Raw genomic sequence first — 22,723 nt, forward strand, 5'->3', positions numbered from 1 at the left:
GCTCTTGAAGGGGACAATATATTACTACAACTATGCAACGAATCTTTTTCAAAGAAGGTTAAAGTGGTGCAATATCATACTTTTCTTTAAAACCAAATGCAAGATATAATAAAGGATTTGTTTTAGGAAGACTAGGTATGCAAATACCACATTAATTAAAATAATGCAGACTTTCGTACTAACATCTCATATATAAATTGGTTTTAGTCAACCGAAATTGATCTCTCAGTGCAGTTCAGTGCCCATTAAAACATGATGAACATGCAGAGCAGTAGCAGAAGTATGTAATGCTCTTCAGAGCCACTGTGTTGTCATGTATCAATGAATGTTAAGATGAAAGATCATTTTGCTTAAAGGAGCCTTTGTAGTGAAGAGCAGAATGTATCGTATGAAATCCATAAGATATACTGGACCACTGTGAACCCACTGTATTCCTCACAGACCATCATAAATTCTTATCAGCTCTCTTCTCATTAAACTGCCTTTGACAGCAAGCAGCACCAAATGCAGAGTAAGGAATTGCAGACCTGGACTTAATATTAGGAAATAGTTTTTACAACAGATGACCTATATGTGAAGCTGATTTTCAGTTGTAATGTTGATGTATCAGGATATATTTTTCTTGTAAAAGAAGAAAAGTGAGTTTTATTAAGTCATATAAACATCATAACTTGATTGTTTGAAATTTGTGTTAGGGATAAAGACACCAAAACTATAAGAAGAATAAAACAATTCCAAGTCAGTCCAGGGAAAGAGAAGGTAATATGCAAAAAGTATATGTATTTTTTTGAAGAAAAAATGTTGGCTCAACACTACCACTAAGGACATAATTCAAGATTTTTAACAAAAGGGAAACCTGGGATGTTAAGGCTTCTACTCAACAAGCTAACAAATGGTAGCATGAAATAATCACAACTGCACAGAAGCACAAAACCCCTATAGAGGTGGTCACTTCCACTGCTCAGTCCCTTCAATTCTCTAAGTAAAATTCAGGCTATGTTGAAGTTAATGGCCAAAAAAAATTGGGGATTAAAAAAAAAGCCAAAAAAACGCCCTGTGCAGATCAGTGGCAGAGCTGAGCCTCATTCGGTTCTCTGAACTGTTCTTTTGCCCAAAGTTTCCACCTACAGATTTCTCCCTAGTAGGGAAAGAACTTGTGAGATGCTTGTACACACACATGTTCTGTATAGCCTCTGAGCTGTTAAAGCTGAAATCAGAAATACAATCCCCAAAGGCTGGAAATCCTGTGTGATAATTTTTGTACTATTGCAGGTATTCAGATGTTACGCAACAGTGGCCATATGATTCCCGCTGTGAATAGCTAATCACACCTGTTATGCTTAATAAAAACAAGTCAAAGTTTAAGTCACTGTGGAGTACTCAGCCCTTTGCTTCAATGCATGAATGAGTTTGAAAGGAGCAGGCTGTTACAATAAAAATAACAGGTTTAACTACTAGTTGCTTTTCAAGGAAGAAAGCATAATGGAGCAGTTTGGGCTTAGGAACTTTGATGGATTAAAAGGTGAAAAGAAACCAAATGAACAACTTTGCATCTTTAATGTCATGTAATGTGGAATTTATAAGCAAATTTAATTAAATAACAGATACAGAATGATCAGACTTCAGTCGTGACAGCAACAAGCTCCTGCAGTGCTTATAATGATCATTTATTCTGTGCCACGAGACAGGTCTGATCAGAAATTGAAATCAGCAAGCTCAAGTTCAGGATAGTACTCACCACGATTATTTCGCTCCTGTGCTCTGAGTAATTGCAAACTTCCCAGTCTCCACGCTCAGAATTGTGTTTTCTTGGAACTCAGGTGACAAGTAAGAAACATGTATGGAAAGACAGAACAAATTTATTTCTCATTTTAAATTCCCCTTTCTACTCGTCTGTTCTTCTCCCTTGTTAAGTGGACTTTTGCTTCTATTCCATCAGTTAATTTAGCCTGATTACTTGCCTGCTTCTCTTGCCATCTTTAGTTATTCCTCCTAATTACAGAGCACAGACCCTGAATTTATACCTTTATCATCAGGTCTCCTTCTAATTCAGTGAGACAATATGCTCAGATATTCTGGTAATACACAATATTGTATATCTTGGAACCAGTAACTGCTGACCCTTGCCAGGCAACTCTCAGCAATTTTACATGCCAAGAAACAAATCACAGTCTGTTGCACATGTGAGTTTGTGTACGGATTTTGCCATTCACGCAAGTGTTCTATCTAGCCCCTTTTTATGCAATGGTTAACTCACTCTCTGTATATACCACACTTACAGAAACTGCACAGTTGCATTTAGACATACAGTTAATATAGACCATAAACTAAAATTATATTTCCTATGTAGTATTTTCTAATTAATAAAAAAAACCCCTAACAAACTCTTAAGTTTTGTTGAACGTGTTTCCTTTGATTTGATTTACACTATAATAAAGCTGTCATGTTCCTGCAGAACTTAAAAGGTTTTCCGATCCTTCCTCCTCCTGGAAGTCTCGTCACTCAGTCTGGAATATGAAGTACAGCATCTGCATTAGTATTCACTGCATGCATGGCAACATTGACCTAGTGTCTCAAGTGGTTTTAATATGTTAGAGACACGAGGATTAAATTCCATGGGAATGTAGAATGTGATAACGGCAGGGCAGTAAGTGATGAAATAAAAAAGATGAAAAAAATATCACGTCGTATGTGACCGCATATCTACGTTAAAAATATTTTTACTGTAAAAACAAGCAGTTAACTATGCAAAAAGTAATTAGGCAAATAGTGTAATTATTCTTTAAGTCTCTCAGAGAATGTTTGCTGTGGCTAGTGGATAGCTGATAGCGATATCTTAGAGGATAGCTGATGACTTTGTTTAGTTCCTCCATTACCTGCTGTTTAATCCATGGAATGTCAAATGTCACCACTTCATGGGATGAATGACCTGGATCACAAGTACCCACAGTCCTCAGGCAGACAGCAAATATCTAATCAGTAATATGGATTTTTTAAAGTAGTTGTAGAGACCTATTTTGAAGTTTGGACTGTTTGACCTTCACCTCTCCATTTTCTTGAATCTCCAGCTGTGAATCAAGGATAAGAGATAATGTAATGCAGCTGCTGGAGTAAGCTACAGGGACACAGCCATTTGCTTGGCCAGTTCACCCAGCGTGGCAGAGGCCAACACTACTCCTGGGTGTCGCATCCTTGTTATAACACTAACAGAAGCTGAAAGTCCCCTAGAATATTAGAAGTAATGTACAGTGTACGAGCAAAATGTTATTGGGAAAAGTCATCTGTGTTACAGAAATAATTCTATGCTATAAAAATAATGAAGTGGCTACGGCGTAGAGTAGTATTACTCATGAAATATAGTCTTCCAGATGGATGGATGCTTCAGATGTTTCAGAGAAGGGACTGAGTTGTTCCTTCAGACTGAATTCTTGCATTTTTAGCTTTTTTTCATTTTTAGCATTTTTTAGTTTTTAGCAATTTTGCAGTTTCACCATTTTCTGCATTTCCCCCCCCCCCCCCCCCCCCCCCCCCATTTTAGTATTTGTGTTGTTCTTACGGTTTTTGGTAGTTTGGTGGGGTTTGTGTGATTTTCATGTTTTATGTGATTTAGCATGTTACACGGTTTTCTGCAGTTTTTGCCTTTTTCGTGTGTGGTTTTATTGTGGGTTTGTGGGTTTTGCGTGCTTTAGCAGGCTTAGTGTGTTTTTGTGTTTCAAGCAATTTTTGTATGTTTTAATGTGTTTTAGAATGTTTTATCAAGTTCAGCATTTTTCTGCAGCTACAGCTTTTTTGCATTTTTTGGTTTTTTTTGCAATTTTTTTTTTTTTTCATTTTTAGCAGTTTTAGTGGTTTTAGCAATAGAGCATATTTCTTTTGCCTTTTTTCCAAGCCATAGGGTACTTCTTAGCAGCAATAAAAACAGCAGGGAAGTGAGTCTCTCCCTGGGCTACACCAGCCTAATCATCAATTAACTCGTTTCTGATGATGAACCAGCATATTTTCCCCAAGATACTACCAAAACAACAGAGGAAAGTAGAGCAAATATTTTCAAGAACAGCATATTTTTTTAAATTTATAAACAGAAATTAACATTTTTTTCTTATTTCTCACCTCTTGCCTCTAGCAAGTATTTATAAACTTTCCCTCTTCAAATAACTGGAAGGAATTTGGAAACTAGAAAGCCAAATTAGGGTTTATGCAGAATATTCTCAAATTACAAATAACCCAGTGAGGAGTTTGGCCTCATTGTGAAACCAAAATTGTTTTCTGAGAACATAAATATAAAACTGAGTTCTTTGATATCTATTGCAGCTTGGGCTCAGACAGTAAATTTAATGTATAAAATTAACAGCAATTCTACTCTCACTATAGTGTCAGAGCACAACATTAAAAGTTTGTAGCTGTTGCTTTTAATATGTTTTCTGGTATGGAGATAGGAAGGGACTTGCAATTCCTACAATAAATGGAATGATTTTACAACAACCAAATCCAAACCAAGCCAACTCTAAATCAGTTATGTTCTTTACCCCAGAATTTTAAAGAACCCTATAAATTCTGGCTTTTGCACACCACTGGTGTGAATGACCCAGTCCCACCTTGGGAGCTGCAGTTCAGAACTTGGAGAACAGAACCATAACATCTCCTTAAGGACTTGCCAAGATTTCAGCCAAACTTTTGATAGCATAATAAATAGCTAGCATGTCATGGTTTTTGCTTTTAACTCCCATTTTTTGAGCTGGAAATGTAATGGAATTGCTATACCACTGTGCAACCCCAACTTGCCTAATAAATTAAATACTCCAAATGAAAATGAATGCATTTTTGATCCACTATTACAAATTGTTTCTATAAGTCAGAACCCAACCTGCTGTGCTGCTGAGAGCAAAAATTGCTCTTTGGTAATTGAAATGAGTGATCACTTGTCAGGCACCAGCATTAGTTATGTGAGTTTTCATTCTCAAACAGATTCTCAAGTGAGTTAACTTCACTGACCTGAATCAGAGGATTACAGAAGCACTATTTTACAGACTGCCTTAATCACTCTCTCCCCTTGCTGAATGTGAATAAAACTAGGTAATTCTGATAACTGTCAGTCAACTAGTATATTCCTGAGAGCTATCATGCAGTCAGAGCTGAAAGACTTCTATGCCATGTGTCGCAACCCACAGGTCTATGAACAGAGTGCTAACAAAATGCATTAGATTTCTTACAAACCAGATCTGAACTGATGAACTTGTTGGGCTACTATGCAAATAAGGACTTACAATTTCTTAAAAACAAAGTCATTCAACAATACCATTTTAAAGGCTTCTGCTGCCAAGGCAACTTTTGCAATAGGACATGCAATTTGTTAACCATTCAAAATCCCTTGATTTCAAGGTACACAGCATTTGTGAGTTGTGATATCAATAAAGTTCTTTCCTCTCTGATACTTTCCATCTGGAAATTCCCTTATTCATTACAAAACTGTATATTTCAACATTCACTCAATTCTAGAGAGAGGGGAAACTCAATGTTCTCGAAAATGAAGTGATGCCTCATTGACAATAAGTCTCTAGGATAATCAGAAATAAACCTAGGCTTCCCTGTCATGTATTTAAAATATTAAATTTTGTTAGTGAAATGTGTCACACTTGATGTATTCAAATTACTTTGCAAGCTATAGATAAACCTTACAACGCAGTGTCGAGACACAATAGCTTAATCTCCATTGCAAGGGTGAGTTAACAGAAGTGTAGAAATGTTAGGCCATTTGACCATGATCGCACAGTAAACCTGTGTCAGAATACAATAGTTCATCTGATTCTCAAGTTTGCAGCAATGACGCAGAACACCTGCTTCAAAAGGTCTGGTGGGACTGTTCAGATGACCGCCTATTCAGTTCCATTGCTTATTAAAATAAACCAGCCTCCTGCAGCTGGAGGAAGAGAATTGGCTGTTTGGGAAGAACAGATTTTTGCTTGTTTCTGAGTTTTCTCTTCCAGTCCCAGGAACAAGAGAATAAAGAGATGATCCAAACTCTCTGACTCTCCAGAAAGATTCAGTCCAGATTTTAAGGCCAGGGTAGTTTTGATTTTATCTGAATGCCTTTTCTCATTCCCACCTAGTACATAAGGCCCTGACTGCCAGAAAAACTAGTCGTTATTTTCCATGTAGGGTCTTTAATGACTGCAGTGGGAGCTCCAGCAGGTTTCAGATGTTTCTGTTTGTGACCACCCACCCTCCTCCATGCCAGAAGAAGCAGAGGCAGCAGATATGTGCAGGCTCCCCAGACAATACAGTCTTCAGTATTGTTATATGAGTTCAAAGGCTGGTATAAATGTGAGCTGATACTTTTCACTGAAGTGGACTAGGGAACACTCATACAAAACCATTTTGTCAGCAGAGGTGCAGGGGCAGCAGCTTCGAGAAGAGAAACGGTGATAAGCAGCTAGGTAAGCTGCTTGGGTAAGTACTGATAAACCACTACAATGAGACCTGGAAAAGCAACTCCAGTGGTGGGCAGAGACCTTTGCTTGGGTAAATGGATGGGCCACTAAATACTCCAGCTTACCTGCTACGAGTGTCAGATGGGTTCAGAACTTACACACTTTCCATGCTGTCCTGCTTCCCTCCAAAATTAATTTTCTTCATCCACTCCTGTGCTCCCTCTCTCCTCTCCCTCTTACAATGCCATACCTCTCGGCTTGAGAAATCAGGATGAGCAATACTTCTGTTTGGGGGTGTACGTACCTTTCAGGTGGTTTCTCAGAAGTAATGCTTGTGCTGCAGAATCACTGGCCAGAGCAAAGACGTTGCCCTACAGCTCTGTTTGGTCAACAGATTGTATGTTGCAAGGGCTAGCACACAGCTTTATTTCAGTTTTAAAAGTGGCTGGTTTGGATTCCAAATACAAATAAGGAATTGGTCCAACTGGATATTTCAGTCCAATCGCCTCAGATGGATATCTGCCCAACTGGCTATAACAGTTGGAGAGCTCAGGGAAGACTTCTGCTTCATGGTAGCTGCAGTTTAAACACAAAAAAATAAACATGCGCAGTTGCATATGAAGCAGAAAAATGAGTAACACAGAGAACACAAAAATGTTCAAATCACCCAAACTAAAAATATATGCAGTTATGCTATCACAAAAAGGGAGAAAGGTCGAGATGAGGAATAGAAAAGTAGGTACAGAGAAACACTCAGAATTCTGGTATTGATCATTAAAAAAAGAAGACAAAGTAGTTCATGATAGAATTTTATAATGAATATTGTAAAGGTGATAGATCAGGAATTTCGGTCTTGCCAGACTATAGCCAAAGAGAATGGGGACTTTCAATGAAACTGAGAATACATTCCAAAGCAGCAAAAGAATTTTTTTTTTTTTTCCTCAAACAACATAAAATCAAATTCTAGAGCCCATGGCAACATAAACCCCAAAATTTAGTTGGAATAAAAAAGTTTGGATATTTGCATATATAAAAAAATGTAGCTACAATTAATGCTTTAGGGATGTTCAGGCTTCATGAGCTTGTACTAATCTCCAGCTATAAGAGGTCGGGATAAGATTTAACATGATGGACAGAGTGTACCACATCTATTAACGAAGTTAGATGTTCCTCTAAGACTCTGGCCACTGTAGGTTACTGAGCTAGACAGTTGATATGAACAGCCAGGTTTGAACATCCACTGATATAATCATCCCAGACACATCACAGGGCTTAGGGTTACCAAAGATTGCCATCTATCACAGGATGAGGTCAGCCTCCTTTGCCTGCAGTGAAATTCCTGGGATCCTGCTGTCTGAGCTGTAGAAGATAGGCAATGGAGGAAGCTTTCCAAGAAGGAACAGAGAGAGACAGCTAGAAGGTCAGCCACCGTGACTAACTGTAGGTGAATCAAGAATCCAACCAGTCAGTCGGATCAGATCCTCTTGTGAAGACGGGTCACTGGTCACAGTCAAATGAATTACACCGGCCAATACTATGAGAGTTTTCTGAACATACTGGAGAAACCACAAGCTCAAAAGTCAGGCTTAAAAAAGAACACATCACTTCCAATATCACGTGGTAACCTCTTTCACCCAGTATTGATGAAGAAGCTTTCCTGATGAATTCACTTCTGCACATATAGCCTGCAGGTTAAGTCATGAGTGACTGAAACTGAAATTTTCATAGTTGGGTAGAATTGATAAATGCCTGTCTGCCCTGAGAGGATATAAGGAGTCTGTAGCCTCACTACCAATGAGCAGAAGACGGTTAAACAACTTGTATATTTTTGCTCCACCTCTCCAGAGTTACTGTATCACTTTAATGTACTGCTGAACTGAACACTGGGGAAACAAAGCTAGAACTGGCGGAGTAGCCCATCACTTATCATAATAAGAAAGCTGATCTCCAGCATGGGCTGGCTAACAGCAGTTCCCACAGAGCCACTCCAGCAGTCAGAATCAGCAAGGTAGGATGGAGTCCTACCAAGAGCCCGTCACTCCTGATCACTGGCAAGGACACGGCAAAGCAGATCTGCTCCACTTGGGCTTTGCAAGGTGTCAAGAATCTTTTGATGACCAGTTGCTCTGTCTTTATGAAAGCCTTGAAACAAGGCAGCCATATAGAGATGCCTTAATACAGGCGAAAAACTACATCCAGAGTTTCTGCAAGTCATAAAGTTCCAGGGCAAACTTTTAAAAGGGCAGGTTATTTTTGTAGCCAACAATATTGGTGACTGCAAACGTTGTGCTAAAAGTAAACAAATTTCCAGGTCTTTGAGTTCTCAGTGCTTGCGTGCAGTAGTTCAGCCTCTAGCCTCTAGCAGGGTGAGGCATGAAACCAAGAAATGACAAAAGTAATGTCCTCGTTTGAGAACACACTATTTGTTTCTGATAAAATTTGTACAAGCTCTGGGAACAACATATCTGCTGGACACAGAAGGGTGTTTCATGGATGTTAAAACATGCTGCAGACAGAAAACAGAGCCCTATGATTGCACGAAAAAAGCATCACAAATTCATAATTACTCCCAGTGCACCAGGATAAAAGATTGTCTCTACACATGGTCAATGGATTCATTACACTTAAAACAATATAAAAAAAAAAAAAACAAACCTTTTAAAGGACCCTGTAGTCTGGCAGCTGTTATTGGGATTCCTCTGGAAAATATCCTCCCGATGTTTGCTACATAGGCTTTCATTTACACTAGAAACATAGGGACAAGACTTTCTAACCTGGTGATGTACCTGTGCTCAGCACTGGGCTGAGTGCTCAAAGAGAAAAAAAATAGATACAGTCATAACAAATTGTTTCTGAACTTCTTTGAAGCTTATAAAATTGCTATTACAATCTGAAGGGAGCTTGACAAAGTTCATCAAAGATTCATTGCTTGTTCTTGTAGACTTCAAATGATGAATGAGAGAAGGTACACTAAAATTCTGCTGCTGCCACTACCGCTTCAGGAAGCTTTTGGAGGATAAATACTGCTTCTACTTAAAAGCAACAAGTTTTGAAAGAATGATTCACATTTTCCAATACAACTCAACAATCTTATTTAATAATCAACTTAAAGGGACATTGCCTGCTCTCGTAAGGCAAACCCATGAGAGAAAATCCAATAAATTCCTTCAAAGATATTCAAAGCAGCTGGCTGCTACTGTAACAGAGAGTGCTCTGGATGACAGGCAGGACTTACCAGCTCTAATTTTTCTCCCACAGACCTTGCTAACTGCATCTCGGTTTTAAAGGACGAGGAGTCAAAGAACGAGCACATTTGGTGAATGTCTTCAACATCCCTTGAAAACAGGCTCTCAAACGACCTGAGGTGGTGTGGCTTACAAGGACCACACAGCAGTGCTTGTCAAAAATGGATTTCAAATACACTTGTTAGAAAAGCCACTGCAGTCCAGAAATACAGCTTGCTCTTCTTGCTTGGTGCAATCCCATAAGTATTATTACTGTTTGGACCTGCTATAAGTGGTAGATACACAGAGATAAAGAAGAGCACTTCCCTTTGTCCATTATATTAACAGACAAGAATTTATTTAGCTTCTAGATAGCCTGTGTGTGCATGTGCATATCAAGGAGCATGAAGTCAAATACCAAAGTATTTAAAGGCTTATAAACAGACAATAAAAGGGATATAGAAAAGCCTTAGATTCCTTTGTAGTTCATCTCATGCAATCTCTTAGAAATTATACATATATATGTATATATATATACATATATATCTCTTATACATACCTATAAAAAAGCGCAGCCTACTTGAGTGCTGAACTCAAGGACCTAAAACTGAAATATTAAGTCACCAAATTCAAGGATGATGTAAACTGTGGTGGAAGAAACAAGGGTTAAACATGCATCCACTTTGCAGAAGTTTAGCACTGTTTAATATTCTAACTTCCCAGGTAGTTTTACTTCCCAACTGATTATGAACACTAGTCCCCAAGTGCACTCGCTCAAAGGCCAGATGCCCACCAGTAACCTGCATGACTCCACACCATGAAAGGTTAGAGAGTGCTTACACCAGTGCTCGCAACTGGGGTATGTTCCTGCCTGTGAACACAGCTCTGCTGTTTTGCAGCTGGGTTATAGCTATAAAAATCTATCACCCTTTGCCAAATGGAGGCAACTGCTATGCTTCTGATCTAGTATGATAACAAATTCATGCTAATGCAGATAAATACATTTAAACATCATATTCCTGTACATGTGGCTTTATTCATATTCCAGAATAAAAAGGATTTCTATCAAATTAGCTGATTTCCATTTGTGCCTCATTTAAACCAAAACAGGATAATTTAATTCTCAAACAAACGTCCACAAGCAGACAAATGATCGGGATTAGAACCAGTGACACCATTTTAGTCCAAGCTTGCCCTGGGCTTGCTTTCAACACAACACCGAAAGACGAGTAAACCAGGATGTCACTGTGTGATAAAGGAAGGGGATGAAAGGTTAGAGCAAAGAGCTATTAGAAGGGTGCAAAATACTGAAATAGGGAGCTTTTCAGATTTTTTTATTCTTTACATTTTAGTGCTTTTCAGCAGCATCAAATTACAGCATTACATGCATTCAGAGGCTAAAGCACACTTAAGTTTGTCAGTAGGCCCTAAGGCACAGCAACAAACCAGGTCAGGTACCGATCTTGGCGACAGTGGAACAAATACATTTTGACTACTTCCACTGAACTCAGTTGCTTCCTCCCATGAGAAAAAGTATTAATTATTTATGATTATAATACCATCTAGACATGGAATTCCCAGTTTCGCTATGCAGTGCCAGGCATTACTCAGAGAAAGAAATGGCTCCGTCTCACAAGAGTTCATAATCTGAAGTGACACAACAGACAAAAAGAGGGAGAAAGGAAGCGCTATCACCTCCAGGTAGGAGACGGTGAGCTGAGAGATTAAGTGCCTGCCCAAAGTGACAAAGGAAGGCTGCGCAACAGGCAAGAACCGAACTCTCATTTTCTCAGTTCTGATAACTCAACCGCGAGACCTTCATCTCTTAAAGAGGGATTATCTGGCTTTGCCTTATTTTTATATCCTTTCTGGTTAGCTGATTAGAGTACATACCCTGCAGTTAACAGAAGTGAGTAGACTGCGCTCAAATAACGTTTTAAAGTGCCTGAAGTATTTAGGAGTCTGAGGGTTCACCTGTATACAAAACGAATCAAAAGAGCAACAAAGGACTGAAGAATACATTAGCTACTCTGCAGTAACTTCCTCTGTGGGCACCTCCAGTGCAAACCACCTGTGAAACTGCAGACTTCGCTGTACAAGGCTGTAGTGTATAGAGCCCAAATGCAAGGTCCTGGTGAGGAACAGCTACCACGTGGCAAATTCTTACCGCTTTCTCCTGCGTACTGAAGTCTTGGTATGTGGACAAGTGTTTCTTTTCATTTTCAAGAGGTTCTTAGGATTCTTAGCCCTATTAAGTAAATATGCAAGTATTTTGTGAAAATTAGACTCACACTCGAAGTAATTTAGGAGCTTTTGAAAGTTTTATCCTCAGTGTAGAGAAGTTAGTAATTTGAAACGCAGTTTCTAATTCATTGGATGTTCTGGATTTATGGTCATTTGAGAACAGAATCTGAGTCCTTGAACGAACACAGCAGTGGTCCATCTGGCTTCGGCTGCTGCCTTTTATAGCAGCCACCTCCAGACCTTTCAGAACAAAGTGGAAAATGCTTTGTAACAGATAAGCTGGTCACTGGGTAAATAGTCTGCTGAACTCAAACCACTGGCAACTGGATGGCTCCTGAAAGCTGTAGGTTTCTAACTCTTCTACAGTTTTATTCTTTCAAATGTAACTATAGAAGTGTTTGTTATCTATATAAGGGTATAGGTTCACATGGAACAATACTGAATATTTGGTGTCCTGACACTTGTCTCTTTTGAGACAATGCGTTCATTGATTAAAATAGGGCATATATTTCTTTTCATGTTTCACATCTTTGCTTCTCAATTTTTTTTCAGTGTTCCCATTGTTTTTCTGTTATAAGAAAGGATAGATAAGAGCCCTCCTCCACTGGATATTTTATAGAACTTTATAATTCATTTATATACCTCTTTATGGCTGGACGACTACTCAGCACTGAAAGAGCAGGAATGCTGAAAATCAGACCTGAGGAGAAACACATTTCAAAGACATGGATTTAGTACATTTTGATATGTACTAAAATGAACCCAACAAAAGGGTGGGTGGGAGGAAGGCTTCCAAAACCAATGTAGTGATGCTGGTCATTAGGCATAGGAAATAAATCTTTCAGACAAAAAAAAAAAAACCACTCCAAAACAGTAAAAGCTGAAGCTCAAGAACAGGTCAGTGAAAACTGTTCTTGCCTGATGGTATTTTTCAATCTGGAGACCAGTGTGTGCTTGTAAAGACAAGGTAGGTCAACATCACTGGCTGCAAATAGCTAAGAAGGGTTTGGGACTGGGATGTTCTTACCTTCTGAAAGGGCAAGTGATTCAAAGTGACAAAGTGGATGTCATCTGCTCTATACTAAATGTGGCTCCACGATAAGATGTTTCTTAGCAGCTGGGAAGACATAACCAAGCTTGGATTTGCGCGCATTCCTGCAGAACTGTTGCTGTTGACAATGGCAGCATTCAAGTGGGCTTCAACAGTTCAGAGACCCACAATAAATGATATCAAACCTAAAAATTACCTTTGAATAACAAGGCTCTCTAGAAATTTGCTAAAGAATCTGTCATGTTTGCTATATTTTGTATTTACATTTCATTTGATTTTTTTTGTAATATATTTAAATTTGCTATATATTGAGAGTCAGGTAAGGTCTGAAAATGTGTTAAATATGCTTTAGAAAGAAACATGGATTCTTATTCCAAAAGAAGCGAACGTATGTACTGCTAAATCTCCTACTAACATCATAATTTGCACCTCCAGTAACTCCGAGCTGTCAATAACTCTGCCAAAAGCAGTAATTATTTGAGATGTTTAGAAATAACTACGGTCAAACTTTGCATTCCTGTTAACTGCTGCAGCCCGATTATCTTCTGTCTTGTAATTTATATTGCTTTTTACACCAAGCAAAGTACTGTATTACAAAAAATATATTACAGATGAAGGAGAAATTCTGGTTTATTTGTACTATATGTCTTGTACTATATATTACTTATGCTATTATTTGCTTGGTACTGTATATTACTATGCACAGGTGAGAGCTATTCCATAAGACTGGATCTCTGCTGTGTTACTTAAAACAACATTTCCAAAAATCCTGGTGTGGTTTGTAGGATCTATGTTTTCCAGTCAGTGTTTCAGGCTGATGATCAGTGGCTGCAAATCTGCTTAACAAGACTGAAACTGTCAGAACAACAGGATGGTCAGATTTCTTCAGATCTGTCAGGAGACTGGTGATATTAGGGATACTTCACGTGAAAAAAGGAGCAACATCTATTCAAGCTTTGGAGAAAATGAGAGCTTTGGGCTCTTTTTAACTCTTCACTCCGTTTCCATAATATATGACCTAAACATGGGGTCCCATTACTAGAAAAAAAATTTTTAAAAGCACTTTACATCCCTCAGAGTTTTACTGCAAGTTTGACTACCCAGAAAGTCATGGAATTGGGCCACAGAAGTACATTTTCTCTTGCATGAGAACATGGCCAGCTATTTAACGGTAAGAAAATAACTACTTTAATTGCGTAAACATTTAAAAATATTTCTAGGACTGTGATTTATTAAATTGCAGCAGAATACCAACCGCAGCAAACAGCTTCATGCTTAGGTTGAGATGTACCACTGAAATACATCATTAGAATTTTGTTACAGCACGTTCATTGGTTATTTGGGAGAAAAAAGAGGAATGCTGTATTTTAGAGCAGAATTTTCCCTCCTTCCCACCTACAATTGCATTACTGTGCAGAACAAAAATAAATCAGAACAATGTGTTCATGAGCAATGCATGATCAAAAACATCACCAGAGCAGGAATATGGATGGAGATCACCAATGCAAAGTTCAGTGCAGCACAGATGACAGTCTAATATTTGTTGCTTCCCAAATAAAAATATCTTGCTGTATTTCAACCTTTTGATCCCCTGCTCTAATCGTAACAATCCAAGCTTTAGCTAACATCCAATAACATTTTTGATTAACTAAAATTATTGATGGTTTTCTTTTTATTTTTAATTTCCATTGACCTCTTGGTGGAAATTGTACAATGCTAAGTGGCGCTGACGTGAAATAAGAAGTAAGATTTCTGTTAACTTCCATGAAGCCAGATTTTTACCAAGTTTGTATAACTTCCTGTGACAGTCTGGCATGAGCACTGAAATGTTACATTTATCCCTCCGAAATGCATGTTCCTCTTCCATTAATATAATTCAGTTATATTAATGGATGCGATATCGAGATCTAAAGGACGGAATCTCTACCAGCAGAACTCCAGGGACTTTCCAGCGTGGACCTATTTCCCATGTAGCTCTAGAGTAATGGATTAACTGAAGTCTATTGGAAACAACAGAAAATCTCCAGTTAATTCAAGGATTTTGGATCATGCCCTGTAAAATTTTTGTTTTACAAAAATATCTGTGTGGAGACAGAATGGAGAAAGGAAGAGCAATAGATTGCTAATACCCATACTAAAGTATGAGTAATCATGACTCCAAAAGCAGCGCCAGATCACAAACCTCAGTGCAGTTTCTGTAAGAAGATGTACATTGAAGAACTTTTTCTTGCACTTTCAGGGGCTTAGTGTAAAAGGAAGAGTATGGCCCAAGGAAACAGATGGAAAAACATTTCTGACAGCTTAAGTGCACTTAATTATTTGTAGGCGAAGCATTCTGCTATCAGCATTGATTTGCTGTATTTGAAACTGAAACAGTCATAGCAGCAACAAATTTTATTCAGCATTGCTGCAATTACCTGACTATAAATAGGACAGAGCAACACCTTGCCAACAGGGCTGCCTTTTCATCACTTCCAGGAACAGGCAGCAACAGGCCAGCACACGGTGTAGGTACCCCTTTGGTAAGCAGCTCATTCAGGTCTCATCCTCTCACAGTTTGTTTTTCCATCTCCTACCTTTTCCCTTTAAGCAGATTCAACAGTTATGAAAAAAAAAAGAGTATCATATGTATGGAAAGATTTCACAGGCTAGGTATCACCATTCTCACTTTACAGATGGTGCAAATGAGGAAAATGAATACTCATTTAAACATGTGCTCATTGCACACCTGTTCAAAGGAGCAAAGGAAGATGACATGTTTTCTTATGACTTTTGTGGGGTTTATCTGTATCACCAGAAGATGGATATGAGAGAAGAAAACCGCTGCTCCTAAGTAATAACATTCACCCTTCCAGGAAAAGAGGCAGGAAGGGAGCAGGCTTGGGGAGGAAATCTCTAGCCTCCACCAACCAACAAGGAGGAACTGGAGACAAAAGGGATAGCATAGATTATTTCTCCCTTACAAGTGTGACATGGGGATGAGACTGCCTTGTGACAAAAGATCACAGCATTTTTTCTGTTCTTCACCAACAGCTATGCAGTTCTTTACTTCCCTTGCTTTGGTCAAAGTATGCCTAGCTTGTGTTTAGCCAGATACACGGCCAGGGATTAAGAGGGCAACAGGTATCTTGTATCCCTCATTGTTCCTTCCTCTATTTGTGCCTCTTCTCTTATAATATGGCTGGCAAGTCTAACAGAGAAAACGTCAAATCTGGACTTGAGAACACCCACTACACGTGGGTACAACTGTTCGGAGGCCAGAGCACACAGCCACAACATAGAAGAATCCAGGGTAAATTTCTGGACTGTTTACAGTAATCCTACACTTCCTGTTATGTAACACAGCTATTTGACTTTAGAAAAAAAACTTTTGGGTTTTTTCTACCCTTTGGCAAATCCAGGACACAACCCTGTCATTGTAAGACAATTACTAATTTGAATACCAGTGTGAATATGGTACCTGCCACTACAGCAGGTAATGGTTTAGCACTGAACTGCAGCCAACCAGTGGTAGTCTGTTGGAGTAACCCAGCAAGATACTGCAGCTCACCTGGCTAACAGCACAGAGCAAGGAACATGCTGAGGGCTGTATCTTACTCTGTTGTCTGTGAGGTCCACAGCGTTAGTAGCTTCTTGATACTGCCAGACACCTTAGAAGATCTCATTACTCCTGAGTTCTGGTTGGAGATACATGTCTTACATTAAACACTTCCTCCAATTAATGCTTTGGCCAGTTTCATAAATTATTTTTGCTCAGAAGAAGCTTCATTGAATTCAATCAAAGGGAAAGTATCTCATATTAAACAATTTTTTCCATTGACTTTATATTAAGATTCTTCTTGAAGAGAAACAAAATGCTATTGAGAGCAGTGGGATTATTTTTTTGAATAAGGATTATTGGTAAGAACTGAGAATGTTAACTTTCATCGTCCATTCATAGTAAGGACTAGTTATTCTCCAGAATACTGTGAACAGCTGTGATCATCCACTCTTAAGAAAGATTAATTTGAGTGGAAAGACAACAGAGAAATCCTTTAAAGAAGACATGTAGAATGGAGAGCTTTTCTATGGGAGGATGGAAAAAGAGACGGTTCACTTCTAACAGAATGGAGGCTGAAAAGGACTGCTCTCTCTACGTATCAAGGTCTTAAGCAGCATGAGATAAAGTGTATTTAGGCTAATGTTGGCTCAAAAGCAAGTGGATAAATTATCCAAGAACGAATTTACTCTGGAAATGCAGAAAAACTTTCTAGTATCAGAGCAGTGAGATACTGGAAACACTTGCTTATTAGCAGTAGTGGGATCAAACAAACTGTTCTGCTTTCAAGTGGAGTTTGATAAGTATATTCACGAAGTTGCCTGAAATAGAGAACTTGTTTTAACTGACCTAGCACATCCATTCAAGCATTATTCCCATGAAGTCACCTGAAGCTACATTCAGAAGACCTACGTATGTAAGCACCTCTTGTGTAAAGTCAAGAATTAGATGCCAATGCCAGTTACAAAAACTAACAGAGCTTCTGCCCAGCTCTGTCGGCAAGCAATTGACCCGCTGGCAGTCTAGCTCATGGCTAAATCTCAGGATTTTAAAATTGTGTGTTTTCAGGCAAGATGTGATCATACTTTCACCCATCCAGCCTCACAAAAAAATTGCAGGCCTTTTGATGAAACTGAGTTTAAAGTGCATATCTGGACGATAAGAAACCTGAATTAAATTTTTTCCACCTCCTATGCATCCTGGGAGATGCCTGGAAGACACAGTCACCTGCTCAGAGTTGAGAGCTTCATGAGATAGCAAGATACCTAGAAGTTATTCACTGTGATTTGCTCTTGTGAATCTAGTTCCTATACTTCTGTAGAACTTCTGTAGATGCTAGGATGTAGAGAAGAAATTCAGTTACAGACAATCATCAGCTTTTTATGGGCTGTGCATTAATTATACCATGGCAGCAGAGCTTTATCGGTAAGCTCTGTGATGACCCAGCAAAGCTTCTGATCTCAAGCATGCTCCAAGCGAATACATATATATTGATTGCAGGGTCAGTATGATTTCAAGAGCAGTTTAGCCACTTCTGTAGTGTGTGCAATCCAAATAACGAACCATCAGAGCACAAATTAGCTTCCCAAGTAACCTGATTTGGCAGCCGTGTTGTGTGCTTCTGGAACTGGGAATGCTATGTTGTAAGAAGTTAAACTACATCCAGGAAGACCTACTGGCTATGTCTGTACTTGTAAATTAAAGAACGTCAGCACTTGGGACATCTTGATCATCTAAATATTGTTAGAATGACCCCTAGTATAATTTTTCTGCAGGCCAGCTATCATTCTTCCAAGCAATGCCCAGGCATGACTTGGGAGTTGGCATGGTCCAGGAGCAGACAGTTTGCAGGCAGCAACTGTGCTTTGCAGGCTAACAGGATTTAATTTTGCTAACATAGCCAGCTAAAACCAGAAAGAGTGTTGGCACTGTACACATGCAGTAACTCCAGCTCAGTTTGGACCTTACCAGGCATGAGACGACTCCATTCAGCCATTGATTCTGCACCATGCTCTGAAACAGGGTATGTTAGCACTGGGGCGGTACTGAATGCAGGGCTGCATTTCTCTGGCTGAAGTCCCAGACTAAAAAGTCCTCAGAGTTTGGTACAGGAACAATCTACTAGCTCTCAATAGACAGACCAAATCTGGCAGGGTCAACAATGAGCTAGTGCTAACAAGACCAGCTGTAACCAAGCACTGTTCTCTGCAGCATCTCTAGTAGCAACATACCTTATTAGCTCGTTCACAATGCAAGATCCAAGTGGTCTCTGTGCATGCACTGGTGTTAGTCTTGATCTTACAGGCTTGCCTACTACCCAGAGCACCAGTGGCTGCACTGAAATACCTTAGTGACTTTGAGGGAACCAGCCCTGGTCCACTAGGCTCAGCGCTGAAATATATTTAGCAGCTGTTCTGGACACTTGATGCCTTTCACCTGTCCATCAAACAGATTAAGCTAAAATATAAATAGATTGTGAGTATTTATACAGATGTGTATTTGTATATACATATATATATATAAAGTTATACAGCCCATATATATGAATTTAAATGAGAATTATATGATAAAATCTAAAAACTTTTAAATTATACAAAACTTAACATCTTTCAATACGAACCCCGTACAAGACAAAAACACTTTGTATATTTGTTTCAGCTTAAATTTGACAGCAGAAATAAAGCTGCAAAACAGAATTCCAGACCACGATTAGCTGGTCCAGTATTTTGTTACCCTGCATTGTGATGAATATAATTGCTATGTTACAATCCTCCTTAATATATGTAGCTTTTACCTTTTTTTTTTGCAGTCAGAGGAACACTATTCTGATAAGTGCTTGGCATGATTAGGTCAAACTCAATGTATTTATACATATCACTGTATGTTATTGGTGCATCACAAATGAAGTACAGAAATATAGTGGACGTTCACCTACAGAAATAGCATATCATTAGAAAACAGAACACTGCAACTGCAAATTCCTTTGTTATTGTTGTTATGGGTGGAAAAAAAAAAAAACACTGAAGCAATTCCACAAGACCCGACATCCCGGTTTGATTAGTGTCATGTGAACATCCCTGCAGAACAGTCACACATCTTATCTGAACTCCAGACGGTCCTCATTTTCAGAATGTGTGGTATAGCTGTTCTTTCTGTGTAATATGATCTTGCCCTCTGCTTCCTCAGTCCAAGATAGTCATTAAGAAAAGAAACTTTGCTCCCTGGAAGACAGTAGGGACTAGAGTTTATAATGAATCCACAAAACCAAGCAGCATTATCCCTGGGAGGTGAATAGTTGTGTAAGTTGGCCCACCTTGTTGCATTTTTTTGTTTGTTTTGTTTGGGTTTTGAAAGTCATTTACTGCAACACATTGAGAAACAGGACATAAACACAGTTAACTCGTCCATTCTCCCATGGTATTCTGCTTCTTCTTGCTGGGTCTCTCTTTCTCATACTCTATTTACTTCTTGGGTTCAAAGTTTTCCTCTCTTTGCTTTTTTTTTTTTTTTTTAATCATGCTTCACTTGGCTCACTCATTCTTGCACCTCCAGCCTTTGTTGTTTTCAGTCTTTAATGATGATCTTTCAGTTAAGAGCTCACCAAAGTGTAGATCATGCTGAATGTAAAAGAAAGACACAATATGAAAGTATCCTTTTGAAGCATACAGAGCACTTTTATTTTTATAACCCTTTACTGTCTGTTCCTCAGGTCTGACTGTAATGGCCTGTGCTTTCCTTTGCATTCTTTCTATCTCTCTAAAGCATCTTAATTATGGTGTATTCAAGATGGGTATCAAAAAGCACTCAAGAAATAACAAATTCATTATCAACATCCTACTGCACCACAAGCTGTGTTTGAGCTTATTAAAGTGCAGTCTGATGTCTGAATTTGAACAGTGAAGAAACAAAACCATTTTGCTTTAGTGTGTTTGATCTTTAAAACTTCAACCAGCAACTCTCAGCAGGGCAGGCAAGGTTTCCCATGAAACTGCATTATTTTGTTTCCTTTGGAAAAAACTCCATGCAGTAGAAGACACATAAAATGCAGACACCAGCTGGAGTGAATATTAAATGCATATTAAATGCAACTCTGAAAAGTGAAGAAATCCCAGTATATTGCCACAGCTCCATTTTACAGCAATTCGAATTCTGACAATACCCAGGAAAGCACAGCAAAACTGAATGTAATTAATACTATTTCATTTAGCACTGGGGCAGTGGATTTTGGCTTATGGCCACATTTTAGAATGAAGGAAACAGGGCTCAGAGGAAGCTGCACAACAGCAGACTCCCAGCAGAAATGCTAGACCACACTACACAGCTGACTTTGACAGGGTCTTTTAGCCAACACAAAAATGTGGGGTTAAAAATGCTTCTGTCTCCAGCCATGCTTTGCCATCTCTCCTTGCACTACCAACAGGGCTTGTCTAGCGTAACTGCCATGCTTTCCACTCTTGCCCCCATAAAAAGGGTGGGCAAAGGCACTCAGCCCAAACACACAAAGCTACTGGATGCTAAACTCCTGCTCAGATTCTCATGCCCCATCCATCTCAGTGTGAGTTAGGCACCTACCAGCTTCTCTGAGTCTGAGCCCTTCTAGTTTCTTTCTCTCTCTCCTGTAGGCAGACACAGGCACATACACATGCACATGTGGACAGAAAACTTTGTTGTCCATAATATTTAAAAGTAATATTGAGAAACAACAACCTGCAGCAATGACTCCTCAAGATATGGGGAACAACAGAACAGATAATGTACCAGTGATCAAAGGCGAAATAACATTTATCTCCTTCCACTAGCGTACAAACCTGCCTTACAGAGGGATTACTGCATGCAAGACTGGCTTGAAGAGGCACTGTATGCAAATATATCATGGAAGAAGGAGTAGAAGGCAGGCATCATAAAACAACACCTCCATTTAAAGTGTGTTAACCTTTGTTGTCAAGTAGTTTTATGGTGTGATTACAGGGGCAACTAAAAGCACAGGGATTCTGCCAAGGCCTTACCTTAAGTATGATCCTCACATATTCTTGCACTGGGCATTTGTGACTGTGCACTAAGGACATCTGACAGCTGAAAGGGGCAGGGGGGACAACACACAACTGGGCTACATATAACACACAAATGGGGTACATATCTTCAAGAATGTACTTAAGTTAGGGATTTGGACCATGCACAGGCTTACTCTGTAATGAAAGGGAGGCTGTAGGAATGACTACAGGCATGATGCACCCCATGTTCCTACCCACCATCTACCTACCCATTTACTTACCATCTTGAGCATCACTACACCAATAGATGTAGTATTTTTCTTATGATTCTCTTGAATCATAAGAACATTATAATTTTTATCTGATGTAATGTCAGTATCAAAACACTTGCTATTTCACCCGTCCTAACAGACTATGCAGACAAGCAAAAATTTTTTCCTTGGGTTGGCCCTGGGGCCTGGCTCAGGCCTTAGATACAACACTTAATACTCTGTACTGAGGTGTCAGCAGATATAAGCACATGCTGTTTAAGGGGGCATGCTTCCCTGAATCAAGATCAGAAGCAAGTTTTAAAAGACTAAGGAAATGAGCAATTGGTTCCAGTCATTCCTAAATACAATTTGGCATGTTAAATGAAAAGCAGCTACTATTTCCGTGAAATGACCAGACTTACCAGTACAGATAGTAGAAGAAGGAAAGGAGATAGAAAGCTAGCTTACACCAGGCCTCTTTTTGACAGTAACTCAAGGTATCTGCATTCATGACTGCAGGTGGATCATATGCTAGCTCTGAACTATCTGCTGGGCAACGAAAATACCTGAAAGAGCAGGAGAAGACATGTAAAATGACTCTGTAACATTCTGCATTAAGTATGTGCGGATATACACTCTCCTGATCACCAGCTCAGAAGACAACCATCTTCCACGATACAGGAGGAATTTCCCTCTCTTTTTCAAGCCTCTATTTCTGGATGTTGTTAAAATCAGGTCTAAGCATACCGTTCTCATAGAACCAAGCAATTCATGAATGTGGACTTTCTGTGCTCTATTAATTCTTTAGATCGAAACATTCCCCCTTCCTATATAGTTACTTCTGGCTTACTCACTAACAACTTAAATACTGTGAGTGACAATATGTGGTGGCTTGTGATCACAGCATGGAGGAAGGATTACTGGGCTTTCACTGCATCTACACAATTGATTTCAGACATGATGAAAAGTGACAGTTTCAATCAACTAATAGCTCAG

The 22,723-nt window shown here is 39.1% G+C and overlaps 1 protein-coding gene across 2 annotated transcripts in view; it reads right to left on the bottom strand.

Moving 5' to 3' along the window:
* Positions 1-10,919: 10,919 nt before the first annotated feature.
* The window catches only part of CNIH3 (cornichon family AMPA receptor auxiliary protein 3), a 66,236-nt gene continuing 54,432 nt past the window's right edge, over positions 10,920-22,723 (bottom strand). The window contains exons 5-7 of one of the 2 annotated variants that reach the window (XR_015708817.1): positions 22,150-22,293; positions 19,799-20,102; positions 10,920-19,706 (exon numbers count right to left, since the gene is read on the bottom strand). Coding sequence is in view for 1 of the 2 variants with exons in the window: in XM_087776893.1 (XP_087633019.1) it covers positions 20,075-20,102; positions 22,150-22,293 (172 nt within the window). In the remaining variant the exon portion in view is untranslated. Of the gene's footprint in view, positions 20,103-22,149; positions 22,294-22,723 lie in introns of both variants that reach the window. The other variant, XM_087776893.1, reaches the window with a different exon arrangement.

This window comes from Nipponia nippon, unplaced genomic scaffold (genome assembly GCF_047370975.1).
Source record: "Nipponia nippon isolate SJK-2023a ecotype South Korea unplaced genomic scaffold, ASM4737097v1 scaffold_4, whole genome shotgun sequence".
Lineage (NCBI taxonomy): Eukaryota > Metazoa > Chordata > Aves > Pelecaniformes > Threskiornithidae > Nipponia > Nipponia nippon.